This window comes from Rhincodon typus, chromosome 9 (genome assembly GCF_021869965.1).
Source record: "Rhincodon typus isolate 14 chromosome 9, sRhiTyp1.1, whole genome shotgun sequence".
Taxonomy (NCBI): Eukaryota; Metazoa; Chordata; class Chondrichthyes; order Orectolobiformes; family Rhincodontidae; genus Rhincodon; species Rhincodon typus.
Window position 1 is genome coordinate 15,985,280 of NC_063340.1, and position 24,947 is coordinate 16,010,226.

Here is a 24,947-nt window from a genome sequence, read left to right on the forward strand (position 1 = left end):
CCCCGCCTTCGGTTCCCCGCCCCCCAAACCTTTGCCCCTGTTTCTTCCCCCTTGCTCCCCCCCCCTAACTTTCACTCTTGTCCCCCCCTGCCCCCTTGTCTTCTGCTTCTCCCCCTCCCCTCACCACAGCATTCTCTCTCAAAATAATTGCAAATGCTGAAATGAGAGAAGAAAGATAATGTTCAGATAAAATGAAAACTGCAAATTTTGAGGGACTGAATGGAAAGACAGTGGAGAAAGATATGATCACTGTGAGCACTCTTGATGCATGATCAGCAAGTTTTTGAGAAAAGTCTTCTGTTGATTTTCAATTTGTCTGTGTATTGGAGGAGAGTATATGTTTAAGATTGAGGAGCAAAGGTAGAATAGAATCCCCTTGATTGAGAGATCAGTTACTATAGGACATAACTTTCTGCTCCTTATCTTAAATCTTAGAGGAGATATGAGGCAAAACCTTTTCACCCAGAGGATGGTGGGAATCTGGAGGTCACTGCCTACAAGGGTGGTAGAAGCAGAAACCGTCAAACGTTTAGGAACTATCATGATGGAATAGTGGAGCAGACTCAATGGGCCGAATGGCTGATTCCTGCTATGTATTATGGTCATGCAAGGCTTTGGGCCAAATGGTGGAAAATTGAATTAGAATAATTAGGTGGTTTTTGACCAGTGTGGACGTGATGGGCCAAAGGGTGTTTTCTTTTCCTGTGTTGTAGATGTCTATGACTATGATTGCTGACTTCCTTTAACTCTTGCTGTACCCAGTTGCTGGAATTTCGTATCATTAACTTGACAAGCGAAGGTCTGAAATAGCACTTGAGTGCTGATGTGACAATTGAATTTAAGTACAAACATAGCCTGTGAATAGTTCCATATAGTATATAGTTCTCATTCAGGTGTACATTGATCTACTGTTGGACAGTAATGTGCTGTTTGGTACTTAATTTCAGCACCTATGCCATATGATAAATATAGCATTACCGTTTACCTATTTCACTCTTGAGTACCAATGACAGCATGATTCTTGTTCTTTAAATCAATGGATACTAGTTTACAGGAAAGCTTAGCACAATGGTTAAAGTGTATTCTGAGGGTGCATCATGCCTTGTGTCTTTGTACTTTTATCGTATTTAAGTTGCCATTTTGTTGCTCCTGCCTCCAAGCTAACTGATCAGCGTTTGGCAATATGTTCATCCAGCTCTACACCTTGTTATCTAAGTTTACCACAAGTTCATTTCTGGAGAGAAAGTTCACATCCAGTGTTCCCAGTTTTCATTGAAAATCGCAATGCTCTCCTGTAAATATGGTATAAATTCTATGAAGTATTGACTGAATCACCATAATTAGGAGGAGGTTAGGCACCCTTTCTAAATAATCAGCAAACATTATTGCAATTTTTGAAAAACGTGGATGTAATCAAAGGCCTTAAAATGCCGATAAATGTTCTGAATATCTGTGGCAGAAAAATAGACTTTGAATTATTTGGCTAATGTGTAAACCATGTTTTTTTTTTGGAATGGTGATGTAGTACTATCTACATTTAAAGACCCAAATTTATATAGCGCTTTTCACGCCAACTGAGCATCTCAAAATATTCAAAAATATTTTGAATAGTAGTCACTGTTGTAATATCAGAAATATGGCAGTTGGTCTGCACACAGCAAGCACCCACAAATGGGAAAGTGATTGCGGCCAGATAATTTTTTTTGTGTGATTGTTGACTGAGGGATAAGTATTGACCTGAACACAGGAGAAAACTCCCTGGCTGTTCTTCAAAATAGTGTCATCTGTTTTTTAACCACCTGAGAGGGCAACCAGGGTCTCCGTTTAATGTCTCATCTGAAAGACCAAACCTCTAATTGTGCAGCACTCCCCCAGTACTGCACTGGAATGTCAACTTTAATTATTGTGCTTAAGTCCAAGAGTACAACTTGAACCTGAAAAATTTGTTGCTTCTTATAATACAATGTTAAATTTAATTGTTTATTTACGGTCTATTATCAGAGTTAATTTGGAACTCTCTTCCATGAAGGCCAATTGATGCTAGAGCAGTTGTTAAATTTATCTATCTTGGACTAAAATTTTGTTAAGCAAAGATATATTAAGGGATTTGAACTAAAGGCATGTCTTTGAAGTTAGACCACAGATCTGCCATGATCTCATTGAATGGCTTCCTGTTCCTATAATCAACTGGCCCTAGTTTTGATCATTTTGAGGTGACCTGTTACATTTTCACATTTCGCTATAACTGATACCTTATACACACTTTTATACTGCTATTAATGAAGCTGATCTACAGAATAGGCCCTAAAAACTGTCAGCAGAATCCTAACTCTATCCAGATATCAAGGATGTCAGACCTGTCATCTGAGGCATGACCTCAATCTCAGCCAGCCAAGTTACTGGAAGAATTGACATGAGGTCTTAGTCTTTCTGTTTGGATTCAGCATGTATACGTCCCTTCTACTTTATTCAGTTATGATTTTTAACTGAGATTGTTGTATTTTTGAAAGAATTAATAGCTTGCATATCAGAGGAACATATTTCAGTAAATAGCACCAAATACACTATTGGAGTATTAATTTAAAACATAATCAAGCAGTCCTGCAATTAAAACAGAAATTGAATATTCAATTTATACTTGACAGCCATGCTGCCATTTTAAGTACAACAGCAGGGGGCAGTTGTGTGTGTCATCATCGTACACAGGGTACTGTTGACGACATACGTTTGGAGCCTGTTTCAACCAGCAGTTTCACTCTGCAGTAGGGGCAACGAAAGACGCAAATGGTAGATGTGATAGCTGTGTTTATATTTTTATTGAAAATATGAAATAAGTGCATGAGCCTTCATTTATAGTTCAGCTTCACTTTTCATAAGAGTATTCTACAATGATTTATTTTTGTGATAGAAATTATATTTTCATGGGCACGATCTCTCATTTGTTATGATGTCAAGACTGAAATTCTGTTTTTTCATCTGTGGAATCTATGATTGAAATAATGCCAGGCTCGGTGAAAGTATTATATCTTGATTAAAAAGGGGCCTACATGAAATGAGTTTGTGAATGAGTTCAAAGCAAAAGACTGCCCAGTATTCAGAAAAAGGAGCCCAAAAGGAAGGTAGGTTTTGGGAATCTTAAAAAAAAAAAAAAAAAAATGTTTCTTGGGTACTAGGCTCAGTCTACAACACTGGCATCTATTTAATAATGTGTAAAATTAACTAATGTGTCTTGTACACACAAATCTGAACTGGCTAATTGCCACTCCATCAGCCCACTCTCAGTCATCAGCAAAGTGATGGAAGGGGTCATTCAAAGTCCCTTCAATGACACTTTCGAAGGAATAACCTGCATGTTGATGCTCAATTTGCATTCTGTCAGGGTCACTTAGCTCCTGACTTCATTACAGTCTTGATCTAAACGTGGACAAAATACCTCCTCTCCAGGTGAGAGTGGCTGCTTTTGACATCAAGGCAGCATTCAACAGAATATGTCATCATGGAGGCCTAGCAAAACTGGAGTTGGTGGTAATCAAAGCAAAAGTTCTCTGCTTGTTGGAGTCGTATCCAGCACAAAGGAAGACATTTGTTGTTGGAGGTGAATTATGTAAGGCACAGGACATCTCTGCAGGAGTTCTTCAGGGTGGTTTCCTTAGTCCAACCATCTTCAGCTGCTTCAAAACTGATTTTTCCCTTCTTCAGTAGGTCATAAGTGTTAATGTTTGCTGATTGCATCATTTTTATCTTCTCATACTGAAGCATTCCACATACATCTGCAGGGATATCTGGACAAAATCCAGGTTTTATCTGATAAGTGGTTAGTAACATTGCCTGGTACTTGTGTAATACGAATGACCATCACTGACAAGAGAATGTGGTCATTGCCCCTTGAATTTTAATGGTATTGCCCATGCTAATTCCACACTATCAACATTCTGGGGGTTGCCATTAACTAGAAACTGAACTGGAGCCTTTTAAATACTGTGGCTACAAGAACTGGCCGGAGGCTACAGCATCTAAAGTGAGTAACTCCCTTCCTGCTTCCTCCGTGCCTGTCCACCTACAAGGCACAAGTCAGGAGCAGTGTTTCTCTAATTTCTTGCTGCATGGGCCTCCGAGGCCTGTGCATAGCAGTGACTTATGGAACTTGAAGTCAACGTTGCATTCGACATGCTGATACTGATCATTGTCCGTAGAACGTCACAGCGGCTGTGTGCAGCTTAGAGTGAATGCTGGTTAGGAGCATGATGAAGTACCCATTGGACAGAGCAGCTGTTTGATTGGTAGCCCTACCAGCACCTTCCAAACTTGAAACCTGCACTACCTAGAAGAACAGATTCATGAGAACATCATCACCCACAATTTCCTGTTCAGGTCATAGACTATCCTAATTTGGAACTGTAACACTGTTTCTCCATTCACCTGGTTAAAATTCTGGAACTGCCTTCCTAACGGCACCGTGGGTGTACCTACAAACCAAGATTGTAGCGGTCTAAAAAGGCAACTCACCACCACCTTCTGTGTCCACTATGGGCGGGCAATAAATATTGGCCTGGCCAGTGGCACCTTCATCCTGTGACTGAACTAAAAATAGTCTTTTAAAGAGAATTCTACTGATGTATTGGTATTTGAATTTGATGTTAGATACTCATGCTTTATTTCCTCACTGTTGACGTTGATAAAGTAATGGAGTACAGAAATCACCTTAAAAATTTCATTCAAGACTGTATTTTGTATTTTTGTGCTAATTTACTCTCATAACCAATTTCCTGTCAACTTTTTAATCATTTGCTGCTGGTTCCTTAAAAATTCCAATTCTCTGTCCTATCACTAGTTTTTACTACTTTGTATGACTTAGATTTTGATTGGATACTGTCTTTAACTTCCTTGTTGACCAAAAGTGGTTAATTCTTCTCATTGAATCCTTCTTTTTGACCAGAATAAATTCTTGCTGACTGTTACAAAATATCTGAATAAATATTTTCTGCTCATCTTATGACCTTCCCCTTAGTCTAGTTTTACAATTTGCTTTAGACGGTCTTTTTTTGCATATCTCTGTAATTGCCCTTATTTAAATAGAGACTCTAGGTTTGAGACCTGCGTTGCTCTCCATCAAACTGAGATTGAAATTTTACTATGTTGTGATTGCTCCCAGCAGGTTATTAATCCTACCTCATTATACATCTAAAGTAGTCTGTTCCCATATAAGTTGTCCATTTTACTGCTCTAACAAACAATCCTTGATGCATTGTGCCAAAAAGTCTTCCATGTTACCCTTTCCCGTCTAATTTGTGCAGATAAAAATCTCTCATGAAAATTGTAATGACTTTCCTACATGTCTCCATTATTTTCTGATTTTTATGTCGTCCTATGGTGGGGCAACTCTTCACGCGTTTGAAGACAAGTCACACCTGTGACTTTGTTCCTTTGCTATCCCTTATTTCCACTCAAAACTTATTTTGCACCACAAACTGTAGCACATATATCACTACTCACCGCTACGCTGATACCTTCATTAGCAGTGCTACCCCACTTTATTTTTGGCTACCATTTTGGAACATAGAAAACCTTTGAATAATGAAAACCCAGCCCTGGTCACCCTGTAACCATGTCTCTGTAATAGCTGACTAGTCATGTTCATTTATTTCTATTTGTGCCGTCAATTCATCAGTCTTGTTAAAAATGTTGCACACGTTCTGCTACAGTCTTTTGCTTGTATTTCCTGCCCCTTCTTGTCATACTCTTTCTTTCTCCAGTAGTGAATTGGAATCCATTTCTCCTACACCAGTCTTTAAGATACATACTTTCCCTGAAATTTTATTTACCTTATGCCAATTTGCATGTGACTCAGACATTAATTCTAAAATTATTACATTGTGGTTTTGCTTTTTTGTTTAAATTACTCTGCTGGTAATCCCTCAGCAGAATCTCTTTCCTACTTATGTTGTTGGTATCTGCACGGACGATAACAACTGGAAACTTTTCCCTCACCAAGTTCCTCTCTAGCCCAGAGATAGATTGTGTAGGAACCACAGCTTTGGGATTTTGCAGCATAGACAGAGGACACTGCCCATTTCCCCTCTCCTGCCCCCGCCACCCCCAACGTACACACAGGGCTTTGAATGGTGCTTTGGTCAGTTTTCTCATCCTCCCTACAATCTGTGTCCTTGTTCACATCACCAGCACAAACCTTGTACCATTCGGAGAATTGGATAAGCTCACTGGCTGAGATTCCTCCAAAGCTAAATTCTGGATCTCAGTATCTGCCAATCCAATATAGAAATGTTACTTAGCAGAGTTAGTAGTGCAGGTTTGTCTAGGATCATGTGTGAAGAATGGCCATTTGAGTAAAGCTCTGGTAGTCTTGTCTCCAATCTATACCATGAATCATTTGCTTTAGGCAAGGAGAGAAAGAAAATGAAGGAGGCTGTAAAGTGGGCCATTTTGGAGGTGGTGTTAGGAATATTGGCATAGTCAACCTAACACCATATGGGAACATAGGTCATACATATTTCCTGTGGGTAAGAATCTAAACATGGGATGTAATCTTGTGTTTAGAAGTAAGTTGTTTGAGTGAAACCAGAAAGCAGATTTTCAGACAATTGGTGACAGGGGCCTAAATTGCTCACCTTCAAAAGGCTGAGGAGGCCCAGGGTGACTGGTTCACACTTGTAAAGTCTCTAACTTCTTGGTTAAAAACCAGTTTACAGCAATGAATGTGCTGGCTTTCTTCAGGTTTAAGTGATTTTAATTGCAGAGAAAAGAGACAGCTCCTGTTTGGAAATCAGATAGCTTCTAACTAAATATTCACATCCTCGAGCTGTTCAGATACCTGGGACCCAGTCACATCGACGTTAGCAGGCAAAAGACTTTTGTCAAGAGTTATGTGGAACGGTCACTAGTTGTCAATCAGCTATGTATTGCAGGCTGAATCTCCCTTTGTACAGTCTCTGGCTCCAGTTTGTGTGTAGTAATCTTTTTTGCCGTTCTTGGTTTTTTAAACAGTACTTTTCCCATTTCGGTCCTTAGTCAAATAGCCGAAAAATAAAAAGATACAGTCTTTGCACTAGCAGATCCCTAAAAATGTTTTGATTGACAGGCTAATGAGTTTGTTATATTGTGCATTACAAGTAGAGGAAATGTTATCTGGCATGACTGCAGTTTGCCCATTCAATATTTAGTTTCTTTACTCAGAGTGGTCGGGGTGTGGAATGCATTGCCGAAGAGGGTAGTGGAGTCAGCCTCATTAGGGGCATTTAAGCAGCTATTAGATAGGCATATGGATGATAGTATAAGTAGAGGTGGAGGTTAGATAGACCTTAGGTTTAGGGTAAAAGTTCGGCACAACATCGTGGGCCAAAGGGCCTGTACGGTGCTGTACTGTTCTATGTTCTGATGTAGGTATGGATGTTAAAATCGTGGTTTTGTCTTTTTGGGTGTAAATTGCTGAGTTTAGATTGATGTTTGAATCCATTGTTTTTTTTGTAGTGTTGGGATTAAACCCTGAATAGATTATTTAAAACTGAGTTTATTTGATCAGGTGTATTGTAGTGTCAGAAAAAAACATTATTTGTATTTTCAATATAAATGTTGGAAGTCGTAAGTGACCTAAACCTATCGAGATGTTAGATAAAAGAATTCTGGTCAGGGTATTGTATGAGTAATGTTTTTGAAACTGTGCCAAGCTTTATTGTAGTATTGAAGGAGCAGCGTTTAGCACATTTTTTTTGGAGATGCAGTCTTGGATTGGACGTTAGAATGAGCCCCACCCCGCTCCAATTTGAAAAAAGCAGGAGAATTATCCTCAATGCCTTGACCAATATTTATCCCACAATCAACATCATAAAGGACAGGTTTATCTGTTGTTATCGCATCGTTATCTGTGAGAGTTTCCTGAGTCTACATGGGCCGTTGTTTCCTGCAAAACGATAGTGACTATTCTCAAGGAATTTACTTCACCTCAGTGAAGTGCTTTGAGCACTCTGACCTTTTCTGGGCTGCAAGAATTATCTGTGTGCATTGTAGTTTATGGCTGAAGGACTGTACACTGTTGCCTCGATGGGTCTGCAAAGTCTTCAAAACTTTTGTAATACACATCCTGATAATATGCCACCAAAAAAATTCTTTGTCATACCAGACCTATAGGTCACATAACTCTAATCTCTGAGCTTCATTGCCCCCAAGTGGTTGATTTGTTGTTTATCACAAATTATCACTTAATTGTATATTGAACTTCCAGGGTGCTGGAATTTTGACAGATGCTAAGAAAGGACATGGCCTGATACAGCAGTCATGTGGAGTTGGAACAAAAAATGATTTGATTTTGAATTTCTAAAAATAAAAATGGCGCCAAAAGAACTCGGACAAAAACAAACACAAAATTGCTGGAGAGGCTCAGCATGTCTGGCAGCATCTGTGAAGGGAAAAACCGAGTTAACGTTTCAGGTCTGGTGAAGTAATGGCCCAGGTCACGTTCTGAGGAAGGGTCACTGGATCTAAAACGTTAACTCTGTTTTTTCCTTCACAGATGCTGCCAGACCTGCTGAGCCTCTCCAGCAATTTTGCTTTTGTTCCTGATTTACAGCATCCGCAGTTCTTTCGGTTTTTATTTAGAACTTAAACTTGAAACCTGTAAGCACCATAAACCAATAAATTAACATCTGTAAAAATTTTGTTTTTGTTTGAATGATCTAAGCAGAATGTCACTAATAAGCCTCCAAATTCCAAGATTACTGAACGTACAGAAATGCATGAGTAACCAGACCATTCAGCATAGATTTATGGGCTTGACTGATTTCTATTTGGGTTTTATTTTGTTATTGAGAATGGTTCTAATAGATAAAAGAAACATGCCCAGTGTATGTGTGGATTTTCAGCTACTGTTTGAAGAACCACATATGAGAGAATTAACATGCAGGATATTAAAGGAAATAATGTATCAGGGTTGAGGAATCACTAAAGACAACAAGCAACAAGGTGACCTGAATGTATGCTTTTTGTGTGGTGCTGCAGCCTAAAGATCTGTGCTGGATCCTGTTAAATTCTGTTTATGGAAGTGACTTGGTCATAAACATGAAGACATAGCAAACTTTAGAAGGATGGTGTGTGAATATGGACAGATTATCAGCCTGGCAGTACATGTTTTTCTGCGGTGAGAAGTATTTTAGGGATAATGAAGTCAAGTTGTTAATTGAAATAACAAACTGAGAACTTGAGGGGTAAATACAAATGTTTTGAAATATAGAGTGAAGACTGAAAGATTTCAGGTTTCTTTTCAATATATAGAAGCAGGGAAGTGACGTTGAATTTATACTGGGTTAGTTTAAAGTATTATGTGCAGTTCTGGCCACCTAAAAAGGGAAACATAATAGAACCATAAAGATTACAGTGAACTTTCACTAGAATGACACACCAGGAGTGAGGGATTACTTGTACTGGTGAAAGGTTTGAAAAATTAGGTTGTTTTGAAAGGTTATTTTGGTTGGGTGGAATGGAAAATGGATATATAACAAGACTTTTAAAGATTGAGAGGCTAATTTGCACTGATTGAGCTGTTGTTTTGCTGTACATTGATAATTGATAGTAAAATACAGAGGAAAATCCTTTGCCACACAGGTGGCTGCTGAATCATTGAATGCTTTGTTGCAAGCCAAATGGGAAAGATCTAAACATTGGAATTAGCTTAGTTGGTAGAAGTTGAAGGGCTAACATTGGCAAGAACTGAATGGGCTGTTGCAATAATGAGGAAAGAGAAGACCAAACATGTGTTACACAATTGTTAGTATCACAAAATGTGTAAGCTTTATTCTGCAAAATTCTGCCCATTGTCTCCATGCTAACTATATGCTTAGCAATATAATTACTTTTATTAAAAAACAGGATCAGCACTTGATAGCAGTTCCATCTGAAGATGAAATTCTATAACAATAACTTGTAACTATTTTGTGTCCAAATCAGTGTTCAAGAAATTTCATTAACGTATTTTAGAAAGGAAAATGAGAGAAAGTATACTAAATAATAAATCATCTAAAAGGAGTAGATGATCACAGAGATGGTTAGGAGTTCAGATACTGAATTCTTTAAAAGTGAGAAATCTTTACAGATCCTAGGATAAACTTTTATATTATACCAGTTTTGCGCACCTTGGGAAAGATGACAAAACAGAAAAAGGAGTACCAGAAACTTAAGTTGAAGAGGATATTCTATAGAAAATTGAAAGGAAGGAGTACAGATTCTGTGAAACACTCTAGTCATTAAGCTTCTGTAAAGAGATAGGGCAGGCGATGATTGTGGCATTTTTCAGATCTTATTTCAAGATAAGTTTGGAATATTTGTTTTAAGCATGATTAAAAGGAATTTTAAGTAAAAATTCCCCGAGTAATGGGTTTTGATAAATTTGGGGTGGGGAGAATCTTTCCATTGGTTGATGAGTCAATAATTAAAGAACATAGCATCAGGGTAGAACATTCAGCACCACCACCACCCCTGGCCTGCTCTCCCATTTATATTAGATCTTGATTTACCTGTATCTTAACTCCATCTAACTCCCTTGGTTTTGTATCCTCTTCGCCCAACATAAATCTATTGCCTTCAGTTTTGAAATACTCAGTTGGCTCAGTCTACATAATATACAAGACTGGATGTAACAGAACCATGTGTGAGCATTTCAATGGTGGAGCACAAGGCTGGACAAATATTATTGTCATGGTGGAAGTGAGCTGTTGATGATCCGATGTAAAGATTTAAAACTCTGCTTGCGTCAAAAGTGGCATTAAAATTGAGAATAATCTGTTTCAGCCCGAGAGATCGAGAGAAATGTAGACGGTAGCAAGTGCGTAGAGTTTGTGGTGCAGACTGATAGTGATATTTGGAGAAAATCAGGACTCATCCAAGAATTAATGAGTTGAGAACACATTTGCCTGAGTTAGGAGAGTGGAAGGGGATGGCAGAGCTCTGAAGTTTATGTACAAATGAAAGCTAGCTGCTGATGCTGATAATATTGTCAAGGATGTGGGGGGTGTTGAAGATTCCTTTTTGTGGAGGGAAGCAAAGCCATTTCTTGGTGGTGCTTTGGCTTTATTTGCAAAACAAAATAGAATAATACATGGGTAATGCAGAACAGGAAGATTTTAAAGGAGGATACTGTTAATTTCCTGATTTGTTTTTTGCCCTGAAACAATTTAAGTTTTTGTAAGTGGGGGAAAAACATATTATTAAGTTGTAGATGGCATGTAAGTTGCGAAGAAGGAATGTGAGGAGGATGGCACTAAAAAAGACTTTTAAAACTCTCAAGATAAGGAGATATGGATTACAGTCTCAACAAATGAGAAGAGTTGGGGTGATTAAGCAAGCAAAGATCCTGAAGTGGAGGCATTCTAGATGATTGATTGGTCACAGGATGAAAATTGTAGCGCAGAGACAAATGGAACATACTAATAACTAGGTAGGCAACTGAAGAGGCTGTTACCAGCTGCTGCGGAATACAGACAGAAGCCAATAATGGACAGCATACATCTGGTTCATGTTGAGCCCAGAAAAATTTGGACTCATTCAGAATTTTATCAGGCATTCAGATAGAGATGTTACTAGCATGTTTGCAACATCCTATGATGCCCATGTCCCATGAGAAAACAAAAAAGTTCTGGTTATCCCCAACAAATCTCTGCACAGACTCAGTGTGACTCTAGGTTAGCTGTTCCTTGATGGGAATTGTAGCCTCTGTAGTAATGTGAATATGTCTCCCAAAAATACTTAGTTTTACTTTGTTTCCTGCCTTCAAGACTTTCCTAAGTGCCTTTATTCAACTGTTCTTTTAATTTTCCACGATCAGTTCTCTCTTGTTTGCTATCCACTTCTCGGTGTAAAGCGATTGAAGATGTTACTTGTGCTCAGTGAAATGTGGTAGATTAACTTGGGGAATGGTAATTCTTCAGAGCAATACTTTAGTGTCAGCAGAAAGCAATCCCGGATTAGGAACAGTTCAATTAAATGTAGTAAACCGCCTATTCTGTGCCCTAACAACATCCTGCAGCTCCACTGCTTGTATCAGATGCTGACACTGGATGGTAGTTTGCTTTGACGTTGTGAAATTGTGGTCCGTTTTGCACTGAAGGCTCTTGTCTGCCAGGAGCTGCATTTGAGATTTGACAACAAGGTGCAGGGCTGGACGAACACAGCAGGCCAAGCAGCATCATAGGGCCTGCTGTGTTCGTCCAGCCCTGCACCTTGTTGTCTTGGATTCTCCAGCATCTGCAGTTCCTACTATCTTTGAGATTTGACAGTTTCATTTCATATTGAACCATCAGCCTGCAGACTTTCTTTCACCTATTCTGGAGCTGGGTTTGATTGCAAGTCCCAGTGTGAAAGACCAGTGCCTGAAGGTTGTGCATGAAATTGATGTAAATACAAATTGTTTTACTTTTTAAGAATTATGAATGTTAACATTCAACTGTGTGCAAAATTTCTCAATTCAAGTATCTGGAGAACATCAGCACAGTGGATGCAGTGAAGAAGCTAGAATCTTGGGTGTAGTTATTTTAACCAACCTGTTAGATATGGTATTTGTTCAGGGTAGGTGGCAATTGAACCCAGATCTTCTGGCAAGCAGTAGAGACACTAACACTACTCTGTAAGTCCCTACAGATCTTGGGTGTGCAGCCAGTTTTAATGCAAAGGACCTAGGAAGCAAACATGATAAACCTGGACAAACCACTGATCCTGACCAATCATCCGATTAGTCTCACTCCCTTGCTGTTTCCCTAGATCCTAAAAAAATTCTCCCCTTCAAATGTTTAGTCAGTTTCCTTTTTAAAAGTTTTTGAAAGAACCTGTTTCCACTGTCTTTTCAGCCAGAGAATTCCAGATCATTACAACTTGCTGCTTAAAATATTCTTCCTTCATGTTGTCTCTTTAGTCAATTATTTTAAATTTGTTCATGGTTATTCCAAATGTTTTTCCTTATTCACTTCACTAAAACCTTTGCATTTTAACACCACTTTCAAATCTCCCCTTGACATTAAGAAGAACCCTTACTTCTCTAATTTTTCTACATTGAAGAAGACCCACATCCTTGAAGCATTTTAGTAATTCTTCTCTGGATTCCTTCAAATCTTTTTGACCTTTTTCTAAAAGATTTTGTTTATTCATTCATGGGATGTGTATGTCTCTGGCTGGGATTGCATTTACTGCGTGTCCCTAGTTACCCATGAAGGGGGTGGTGAGCTGCCTTCTTGACCTGCTACAGTCAGTTTGGTGTAGGTAGACCCACAATGCCATTAGGGAGGGAGTTCCAGGGTTTTGACCCAGCAATTCTGAAAGAATAATGATACACTCCCTAGTCAGGATGGTGAGACGGTTGGAGGGGAACTTGCAGTTAGTGGTGTTCCTATTTATCTGCTGATCTTGTCCTTCTAGGTGCTAATGTTATAGGTTTGGAGGGTGCTTCTTAAGGAGCCTTGGTGAATTTATATAGGATATTTTAGGGCACATTGCTAATGCTGAAGTTTGATAGTGGGGGGGGTGAATATTTGTGGATGTAATGCCAATGAAGCGGCTGCTTTGTCCTGAATGGTGTCAAACTTCTTGAGTCTTGTTGGAACTTCACTTATCCAGGCAAGTGGAGAGTTTTCGATGTGCTCCAGGCTTATGTCTTGTAGATGGGAATTGGGTTGCTCGCTGCAGGATTCAGTTTACCCTGTTTCCCATTGATTCAAGTTTTGATAGAACTCATTAATTTCACACTCAGTCAAATGAGGTCTTGATGTCAAGGCCCGTCAGTCACCTCACTTCTGGAATTCTCTTCCCTCTTCTTTCATCCATTCTCTGTGTGCATGTATGAGCCAAGCTGTAATGCGATCAAGAGCTGAAGTGGCCCTGGTGAAACCCAAACTGAGCATCCAAGAGCAGATTATTGCTCAGCAAGTGTGACTTGATAGCACTGTTGACGACACCTTCCATCACTCACTTTTGAGTGTAGGCTGGAAGTCCATATAAATAATACCTATCAGTATTCCCCATGCACTATTTCAGTGATTTATTTTTTGAAGAGATGACTGACGTTATTGAGCAATGAACTACCCTTAACAAATCCACGTTGTCTCACTCTAATCACTTGAAATTTGCGATGTGTTCAATTACCCCGTCCTTATTTGTAGTAATTCCTCCACAACTGATGTTAGATTAACTGGTTTATAATTCTCTGGTTTTCCTCTCTCGCCTTCCTGACAGGTATATAGATGTGCAACATTTAACAATCCAAATCTGCACTCCAGTACAATTAGCCTTTAACGAATTCATACTGTTCTTTATTTATTAACTTATTTACTAACTTTTTTAAAGCATCAATTAATTTTAACCTGTACCAATTAATTATCATTTAGTAATAATTTTAACTATTGTTACTAAAGATTGTCCCATCATTGCTGGTCTATATTTGCTGTGTTTACCTCTCTCACCTTTTTGTACCAAAGGATGATTCTGACTAGTGATTCTACAATTTTTACTCTTACTTTCCCCAGTAATATAAGATGCCTCCTATCTGAACTTGGCCCCTTTTTTCTACTCTCAGGACCAACAATCTTTTAAGTATCTCCTCTTTATTCTATACAGTTTCTCAACCAGCTGTTCATTAATTGTGGTATTGGCAGCATCCTTTTATTTAGTAAAACTATTGCAAAGTACTTCTGCAGTACCTCAATTAAGCCTTCTGCGTTGACAAGAAGATCTTCCTTTTAGTCCATAATTATGTCCTTCATTTGACAACTTTTCTTTTTACTTTCTATAAATAAGACTTTTGGTTTCCCTTTTGCTTATCCTTTCATATACTCTCTACTTGCTTTATTCTTATTCCCTTTGTAAGTTTTCCATTGTCTGTGTTTGACTTCATTTAGTACTTTATTACTAATCTGTCATTTATCATAGGCTTTCTTGGTGTTTTTTTTTCTTTTAGTCTCATGTGGGACTGATTGTTAACTCACCTAAAACCCATTCACTTGTACTTAAGATGGGAAGTGCATCCAAACTATTGTGGATGTGTCTGGTAAATAACTGAACAATTTGTTTGCAGCCTCACTTTGTCAGTTATTGTTTTACTTTCCAATTTTTGATCCAAATCTACCTGATCAGGCCTTTTTACAGTTCACTGAAATTAGCCCACCTTAAGTTGAGTATCTTCAAATGTAACTTTTCCTTGTCCCTTTACTTAGTCTCATTAGATCTGGACTAGTTGGAATCAATAGTTCCCAATGCTCCCCCACTATGACATGCTGCATCTGCCCTACTCATGCTTGAGAGTTTGATTCTGCACTGCTTTCTTTTACTGGGCTGGAAACAGTTATTGAGAAATGTCACTAGTACAAATTTCAGAACTGATCTTATTTCTTTTTATACTCTTACTTCCCTAGCACATTTTAGGACAGTTGAACTCTCCCATTATCTGTCATTAGTCTTTTTGCAATTTGCCTATTCCATCTCCTTCCTCAAGGAACCTGCATTGGATGGCATTCATGTTAAAGTCAATGTGTGACTACATTTTCTAATTATATGCATTTTATCGTTCAGGTTTAGCATGATAACATGGTAGGGCAAGGCAACGTGTAAAACTCTTCCATTTCTATTCTTGTCTTTAGTGTAACTGTAATCTGTACTCCTTCTGCAAGTGCCTCCTCAAATCTAAAAGCACGATTTTCTTGAGACCTCTCCAGAATCCTTTCTGACAAAAACATACAGACCCCTTTCAGTTATTCTAGGTACATTTTCTGTTCCTCTTGTCCCACCTGATTGACAGAATTAATCTTCAACCTGAAACTCGGACAAGCTCAATAACAATCCCGGCCTGTTTAGCTTTCTTAAATCCAGATGCCTTACCTTCTCCAAACCACTCCAAATGTGGCAATCTACTCTTGGTGTGCTTTAAGGACTGCCCACTCCCCACCCTCAAACAACCATCGAGGTCCCAGGATATAGACTTTTATTTACTTCTGAATTTTAATGTCAGTTTCTTTTTAAATCTGACTGCTGTAACCAAATTATGCAAAACCAAAGATATCAATGACCAGTCAACACATGGAATCTTGGAGCAAATTACTGCAAATGCTGGAATCTGTATTGAAAACATCTAGACTCGAAACGTTAGCTTGCTGTCTCTCTGTGGATGCTGGCTGACCTGCTGTGATCTCCAACATTGGTAGTTTTCAACACTTGCAATCTTGTATTGTCATTATTGTAAACATAAATTTGAACCAAATTATTTTAAGGAAAAACTGAAACTGTTTGAAATCTTTGGAAGAGTTTATGACTGAAACGTTATCTAGTCTCTCCTCCCTATAGTTGTTGACCAGCGATGTCTATTTCTTTGCTGTTTATTTACTTACAATTATCTAACATTTTAAGTTTTAAGCTTGAAAACTGTGTATGGGTATTTTTATATAGTATATTTTAAAGACCTGCACCAAAAATATTCATCGGAGTGCCTGAAGTCAGTAGGAATCCAGCTAGATTCACCAATGATTCCAAAGATGTATTTTTCACTACGGTTCTAACAGACAGGCAATAATTTTGACTCTTGCCATCCATAGTATGTTTTCTGATTCATTGTCTAAAAAATACTTTTCGTGATCTTAGCAGATGATTGTGTAATGCATTTGAACAATATTCCTGCACCTACTGTACTATAAAACAGAAGTGTTAACCCTTTTCAAATCAGTACAAATTGTGTTTGTTTATCATGATATGATAGTCTTATCCCTTTAAATATGTTCTCCTGGTTGTCACTGTTCGAATAGGATGAATTCTGGTTCATTGAGCAGTATAAAACAGCATGCTAGCAAAGTGCCAACCTGCTGAAGCTACAAAATGCGTGCTAAACAGCGAAAGTACTGTTAAGTAGACAGAGCTAAGCCGTCCCAAAATCAGCATCAGGTCAAAACTCTGCAGTGTTGGCTCATCTGATCATAAATAATTTTGGACAATTTAAAGTACTGACTGGAGGAGGAGGTTCCATGAGCAAGAACCTCACCAAGACTCCTTCAACAGTAGTTTCCAAAACTGGAACCTTCACCTCAAAGTACGAGGGTAGCAGATGCAAGAGAACATCACCACCTCCAAGTTCCTCTCCAACCCTACACCAACCTTACTTGGAACTATATTGCAGTTCCTTCACAGTCACTGAATCAAAATCCTGGAGCGCCCTCCCTAACAGCACTGTAAATATCCTAACACCTCAAGGACTGCAGCATTTCAAGAAGACAGCTCACTGAAAGTGAGTCAATACAATGTGGAGCTGGAGGAACACAGCAGGAAAGTTGATGTTTTGGGTTGGGACCCTTTACCAAGAAGGGTCCTGACCTGAAACATCGACTTTCTTGCTCCTCTGATGCTGCCTGACCTGCTATGTTCCTCCAGCTCCACATTGTACAGACAGCTCACCGCCACCTTTTTCGAGGACAATTGGGAATGGGCAATAAATGTTGGCCTAGCCAGTGACATCCACGTCCCATGAACAAATAATTTTAAAAATCCCCATCTTCAATGATGGCAGAGCCCAGCAGCAAAAGATGAAGAATTTGCAAATATCTTTAGCTGTGTAGATCTTGTTCTCAGGATCACACCATCACAGAAGGTAGCCTTAAGCTAACTCAGTGCACCCCACATAATACCAATGAAATTAATACAGCAAAAGCCACCAGCCCATACAATACTTAAGCTCTCGCAGTGGCACCACCTAATAAAATGGAACATTGTCCAGGTATGTCTGTAAAAAGCAGGGCGCATCCAATCCAACCATTTACTGATTAATTGTCTAACAATCATCCTCAAAGTGATGGATAGGATCATCAAAAATGCTTTCAAATTGTGTGTAACAATCTACTGAGCTCCAGGCCTCGTTATAGCTTTGTTTCAAACACAACGAGCTGAATTCCAGAGATGAGGTGATAGTGGCTACCCTTTACATCATGTCAGCATTTCACCAATTGTGGCATCAAAGATGTAGTAAAATTAATTAACAGTAAAGTGCTGGGAACGGGAGAGATGGCAGGGAAGGAAACACTTCACTGAATGGACTCGTAACCCAACAAGATGTTCGGAGGCCTATCATCTCAGCCTTGGCATTACTGCAAGTGTTCCCTGGTTGTCTCCTAGGCCCAACCATCTTATCTGTTACATTAGTGACTTTCCGTTCATCGTAGGATCAGAAATAGGATGTTTGCTAATTTGAGAATGTTCAGTTCTATTTGCAACTCCTCAGATAAAGAAGCAGTCCATACCTTAATGTAGCAAGACCTACCAGAAGCTTACCTGAACAACCTGCTGTTGTTACAAGAGCAGATCAAAATCTGGGTTGGGTATTCTGCAACAAGTAACCATCTCCTGATGACTCAAAGCCCTACTACCATTCATAATGCATAAGTTGGGAGTGTGATCAAATACTCTTCACTTGACTGAATAAGTACTTCAAATAACGGCCAAAACCTGACACCATCCAGGATGCACAAGCCCACATGACTAGCGTCCTATCTACTGCCTTATATAATCGGTAATTCTACCTCTGGCACATCATGGCTGCAATGTATACCATCTGAAAGGTGCATTGCAGCTACTCACCAACGCTTCTGTGACAGTGTCGTCCAAACCTGTAGCCTGTGCCAATGCTCTAAATACACTGTCGTAGTAGGCAAATTCACTGGAAAATCTCAAAAATACCTAGGAAAATACAGACAAAAATCTCAGCAGTTATTTGTGTCTTTTGCTGAAGTACAATATGCGCAGTCCATGGCAACAGCTAAATAGAAAAGAGTTACAAGTGATTACCGTCTTTGTTGCAGTATCAAACATGACAAACCAGTCACAAGATGTACATGAGTTATGTGTAGAAGTTGTGGAGAGTTAGGGTTCATTCCTGGTCATTTTAGCAGATATTAGCAGTAGACAATTCACTGCTCTAAAGGTGTCCAGTTTTTCAAATAGCTCATTAGCATTGATGTACTGGTCAATTCCTGTGCTAAACAACGATCGCTGGAATTGCTAAACTGATCAAAGTGCTCAATTATGAAGGAGCTTAGAGGTTGATTTTTTTTTTTAATTCTTATGGAGATTCATTCACTGCCAGTCATTCACCCTACAGTTTATAATTTATTGTATACAGATCTGAGTTTATTGCCACGGATAATTATTAATGATAAAATCTTTTTCTTTCTCTGTCTTTCGGTTGAGATACTAAACAAAGACCCCGTATGCATTCTCAGGTGGGTATAAAAGAAGAACAGCACAAGAGTTCTCGTGTTCTGATTAATATTTCTGGTTCAACCAATACTGCTAGAACAGATGATCTTGCATTATCATATTGCTGTTTGTGGGGTTTGCACATCTTCTAACTTGATAGCAACGCATCCAACAGTGATTACATTTAAAGTATCCATTCGCTAGGTGAAATTGTCGTAGGTGAATAACATTCTAGCCCAGTCAATGACTCGTCTTGTCAAGCAAGCAATCTGTCTGGTATGCAATCATACTGAATTTTTCCTCGTCATCCTTCGAAAAAATGATGGAACAGACTTTTGTGTAAAGTACTTGGACTGTTAAATGGAATGTGTAGTTATGTTATTTGAAGAATAAGTAATATTCCAACAAGGAGTATTTTTCTCTTTTTTTTTAAAACTCTCTTTATATGTTGCCTTGGACATTTTTTCTTCGCTAAGAGCACTATAAATGGAAGTTGTTCAATTCATTGTATACACGTGTAAAAGGAGTTAATTGCTTTTCTTAAAAAAAAAAGCTTATTGAATGAAATATCTAGAGATTATATAAGCAAATGTAAGCAAAGCATTAAAATATTCAAATAATCTTGATATATTGTAGCATAATATAAAGTACTCCTAAAATGAGTGCAAATGCATTGTAGCTTTGGGTTATTGGGTCAGTTAGTACATGTTTTGTATTTAATCTAGTTCCTTTCTTGTACTTTCTAGGGTCTAAATATGGAACTGGCTAATCATGGTCTAATCCTGCTACAACAACTCAATGCCCAGCGAGAATTTGGCTTCTTATGTGACTGCACAGTGGCTATAGGTGATGTCTATTTCAAAGCACACAAGGCAGTGCTTGCCTCTTTCTCCAATTACTTCAAAATGCTATTCATCCATCAAACCAGGTAATGCTTGACTCAGTTGTAAAATTTGAAATAAAAGTATATTGGATTTGTTCTGATTTGCACACTCATTTTCCCTTTTTTAAAATCATCTTATCCCAATGGATTGTATCAAAACCAAGAATGTTATAAAATGTGAAAAGCCACAGATTCAGTTTGACATTGATGCCACTTACTTGTCAGCCAAGTGACTGCTAACCCCTCATCTGCAGGGTGAAGGCTAATTTCTGCCCACAGAGCACTTTTCCTAAGTGGCTGAACTGCCCATCTTCAATTGTGCTTTTCTGTAACTTGTAAAGTGATTTTTGTTCATTTGACTTTGTTTGTTCTGTTTAATGCTTCTGCTCGCCTGAAAATATTTTAAAATATATTTTCACAGTGACTGTGTCCGTCTGAAACCAACTGATATTCAGCCAGATATCTTTAGCTACCTCCTGCATTTAATGTACACTGGGAAAATGGCTCCCCAGATCATTGATCCTGTCCGTCTCGAGCAGGGAATTAAGTTCCTACATGCATACCCACTGGTACAGGAAGCCAGCTTAGCCAGCCACGGAGCAGTTCCTCGTCCCGATCAGGTTTTCGCCTGGACATCGTCACTGTATGGCATCCAGATTGCAGATAATCAAACCACGTCTCAGAGTAGGTTATCAGCTACAGAAAAGTCTTGTCGAGAGCCCAGGTCACATGTTCATCCTTCTCGGATGGAGCAAGAACGAGGTGCAGAAGCTAACCAGCAGCATCCCCAGGGTGCACAGATTCTTCAGCCTTCTCAACATATTGGGCAGTCATCTGCAGCAACTTCAGGGACACAACAAGGCTTGATTTCTGCAACTGGCCCCCCAGCAGCTGAAGAACGATGCGAAAATATCCCTGTATTAGACGGGCAGCCAGGAATACATGCAATAGCTCATGTTAAACCCAGTATTATGAAAAGGAACAGTGGTTTTCCCAAGTTTTATGTCTGTCATCTTTGTGGTAGAAGGTTCACTCTACGAAGCAGCCTACGTGAGCATCTGCAGCTCCACACAGGAATGTCGCTTCCAGTTACCAACCCAGCAGGAATGAATATGCTAGGACAATTGGTAGAACCTGGGAAACCTACAAAAGATTCTGAGGAAATACCTGAAGCAGAAGTAATTAGTGATGGTGAACTACAGCAGAAAAATGATTCACCAATGGCAGATGGCCAACTGCAAGCTGAAACACCACCCCCATCAGACATTGCAGACATTGACAACATAGAGCTAGGGGATCAAGATAGGGAAGTGAAAAGGCGAAAATATGAATGCTCCATCTGCGGACGTAAATTCATCCAGAAAAGTCATTGGCGAGAGCATATGTATATTCACACAGGCAAACCGTACAAGTGTAGTACCTGTGATAAAACATTCTGTAGGGCCAACCAGGCTGCCAGGCATGTGTGCCTTAACCAGAATTCTGATACTTATATGATGGTGGATAATAAGCAAGCAATGCTTACTGAAGGTTCCTCTGAAGAAACAAGTCAGTCACTAATGGATCCAGTGTACCTAGCAACAAACCAATCAAACCAGTCCTACAAGTGCAATCTGTGTGATAAAAGCTTCTCGACTGCTAGTGAAGCTGTTCGGCATTCATGTCAAAACCAAAACTCTGATACCTTTGTTTTGATGGAAGGCCAACCAGCAGTTCAAGGAGAAGGCTCTTCAGAAGCTTGTGAAGTGACAGAAGTGAGCCAGTCATTGTCAGAAACAGTGCATAACGTGGAAGATGGTCAAGCTGTTTTAGTAGAATGAAAACTCTGTTCATTTACACACTTTTCAATGTGTTTCTTATGTACAATTTAAAACTGAGTTCTTAAATATGAGGATGTTAAAAGTTTATTTTCTAAATTAGATCTAAGCTTTCTTCTCTGGTAAAAGCATGTCATTCATTATCCAAGGATCTTGTTACTTTTAAAATGAAAATTCAGGTGGCATCATTGTATCAGTCAGTGTTTGCACTAGAATTCAGACTAGCCCCTGTCAATCATGAGCTGCTTCAGGACCAGGTTAGTATATAAAAAAAATCAATGTGCATTGTTCTTTACTTGTGCTGGCGTTGCCTAATGAGTACATCCTTTGCAAAGTAGGAAATTAAATCACGCTATTCCAAATGCATAGAAGTTATCACATATTTATATGCCTCACCAGGCTACTTTCTGCTTAGCGTCCCTGAACCAACTACAGTCTCAAAGAAATGAATAAACTCCTGTTGTGTTCTGTGGATGTGTACTCAAACTAAAAGTTTCCTGATTTGAATGAAACATTGGTGACTGACAGTTTCAAGGAGTCACAGTGCAGCAGTTGACATTTTGTAATTAAGTTTAAAAACTCCTGTTTTCTCAAAAGAGATGCGAGAGGTGTTGATAAATGTTGTTATGCTTCACTAATTATCAACTAATCACTGAGTATATCCCAACTGTTGGTAGTGTATTGCTGCAAATAATGAATCATAAACAATAAACAGACAGAACATGGCATTGCTGAACCAATAATGAATCCGGTGTATGGGTATACCCTGGGTGAAGTCGACATATGACTAATTTGTTGAATAACAATTCCGTCAATGTTATTGGCAAAGAAAGATGGATGAACCTGGGAGGGTGAAAGTATTGCAGTAACTCCTATGTCAACTAGAATGCCCTTCTAATGAGTGAATCATATATATGAAAAGTATTTCATAATTAGAACTTGCTTGATATGGTATTAAATGCAAATTGCTCACATTTGGAAATTTTGTTTCTTAGATATTCGAGACCTGTTTTCCAGTGTGATAGAACAAAGTAGTGCTCTGGTGCTCCACGTTCTTCCCTACTCACTTGTATAATCTTGTTTTTAAATGTTCAGTGTAAATCTGAATATAACTTTTACCTCACTTATTTGCAATTTGCTCCTTGACATGTCTGTGTAATTTGCTTTGAAGAGTAGGAATGGGGGGGTGACTATCAGAGTACGTCTATGCATGCTGACTTCAAAGTACAGTAGTAGTATTTGTAACTTTAACTTGTTTTACAGAAATAGTAATTGCATTATTTATTCTGTGTGGTATGTCTTTTATACATTTTAGAGTTTTTAATAAATACTGGAAAAAAAATTCAAAGTTGAAGAATAGGATCCCTTAATGAAAAACATGTATTCTTTTATCATTTCCAGATTAACTATATCGAAAATTTGTAATCTGTTTTAAAACAAAATTGCAGTAACATTGCTGTCTGATGGTGGAAAGGGAGGTCTCTGCTGCAAAAATAAACTGTCATATTTGGCTTCTTCAGAATATTTACCAAGTGTTCACATGTACCAAAAATGTCAGCACTTGTCCTGTATTATTCGTGTTGAAATTTACTTTTTCCCCACGTAGTTGCATTCGCAACATTGAACTGGACTGGAGCAAAGGTGACAATTTTTTAATGCCCTGTTACATTGATGATAAATGAATTTTAAGAAATATGCTTGCAATTTTTTTTACAGTTAGACAGTTTTAATTTGCTGATTAGCATATATACTAATACAATTCAGTACTGTTCTAGTTGGATTAGTTAGTACCAATAGTGTTGAGTGCTATTGTCGTAAACATGCACTAAAACCACTCTGAAGTACACGTGAATAAACATGAAACTCAAACAAAACGACCAATTTTAATGAAAGGGTACACCAGATTGGTACATTGGGAGCTGTTAATTATAAATGCTAGTGTTACAAGAAACATTGAACCCCAACATGTTTTGTTTTACTGTTTATTATTTGTAGTTTTATGTCTATGTAGTTATTTAACCACTTGTTGCTCAGTAAGTCCCGAGATATATAAAAGTATTACTTTCAGAATTCTAAAACACGTTCGTGAAATTTCGAGAAATAATGTATGTAAATTGCTCTGTTGTTACAAGTTTCATATAGACTTAGAATCAATATTTGAAATAAAGTTCAACTGCCTTAAAATACTTAAAAGCATAACCATGATACTCAGTGTCAAATCTATTATTTGCATTTTCAAATAAAGTGTAGTTTTTTTTTAAATCAGTATTTTGTAAAGTTTGTTTCAAAAAGAGAATATAATGTAGTTTAGTCTTGTAAAATGAGTCCCATGTGAGGAAAGTACATTCCTTTTGTTATAATGAACAATAAATAATACACTGTAATATTCTTGACCAAATCAAATTGAAGTTGACCAGTTTAATTGGAGAAATAAACGTTTCTTTTGGCCCCCTTTCAATCTTTTAAGATTTTCTAATTGTGTTTTTGAATATGTTGATCGCAGAGTCAAACTTTACTTGAATTTCAAATTGCAGGAGTTTGGAGCATTGTTTTCTGTGATGTCGTCTGCAGTTGCTCTCCTTACCAACATTGTCAGAATTTGAAATGCATTGTACAGTGTTGCCTTTTTTTTTGTGTAATTTTTAATTTGCTGCTTGAAAGCTAACCAGTTCACTGTATAGTTGGAAGCCTTATTTGACAAAACATACATGCAAATTCCTTATTCCTTGCTGTATACAGTAATAGACTACAGCTTAGTTGGAAAAGAGTTGTGTGTGTCTTGTTGACTAAGCCACAGCTCTAAATTTTAGCCTTACATTTTCAATGACTTGCCATTGTGTTTAGTCCTAAATACACAAACTGAATACACATCGCACCTGTATTTGTCTTTATTCCATGCCACAACTTTACTGTTAAAGTAAAAAATTTTGTTAGTCAATATCTGTATAATGTGTGATACAACGCTACCGATACCAAAGACTTGAATAAAACGAGCTTGGTAGGAACTGGAAATATTGTTGTAGTGTCTTGCT

General features: G+C 38.3%; 1 protein-coding gene across 9 annotated transcripts in view; it reads left to right on the forward strand.

The window, feature by feature from the left end:
- The window catches only part of LOC109916499 (zinc finger and BTB domain-containing protein 2), a 26,839-nt gene extending 1,912 nt beyond the window's left edge, over positions 1–24,927 (forward strand). The window contains exons 1-5 of one of the 9 annotated variants that reach the window (XR_007262923.1): positions 133–3,119; positions 19,207–19,238; positions 19,962–20,143; positions 20,520–22,172; positions 22,911–24,927. Coding sequence is in view for 7 of the 9 variants with exons in the window: in XM_048601266.1 (XP_048457223.1) it covers positions 3,065–3,119; positions 19,207–19,238; positions 19,962–20,143; positions 20,520–21,918 (1,668 nt within the window). In the remaining 2 variants the exon portion in view is untranslated. Of the gene's footprint in view, positions 1–99; positions 3,120–14,961; positions 16,181–19,206; positions 19,239–19,961; positions 20,144–20,519 lie in introns of those variants that run through there. The other 8 variants (XM_048601267.1, XM_048601266.1, XM_048601269.1 and 5 more) reach the window with 8 other exon arrangements.
- The last annotated feature ends 20 nt before the right edge of the window (positions 24,928–24,947 follow it).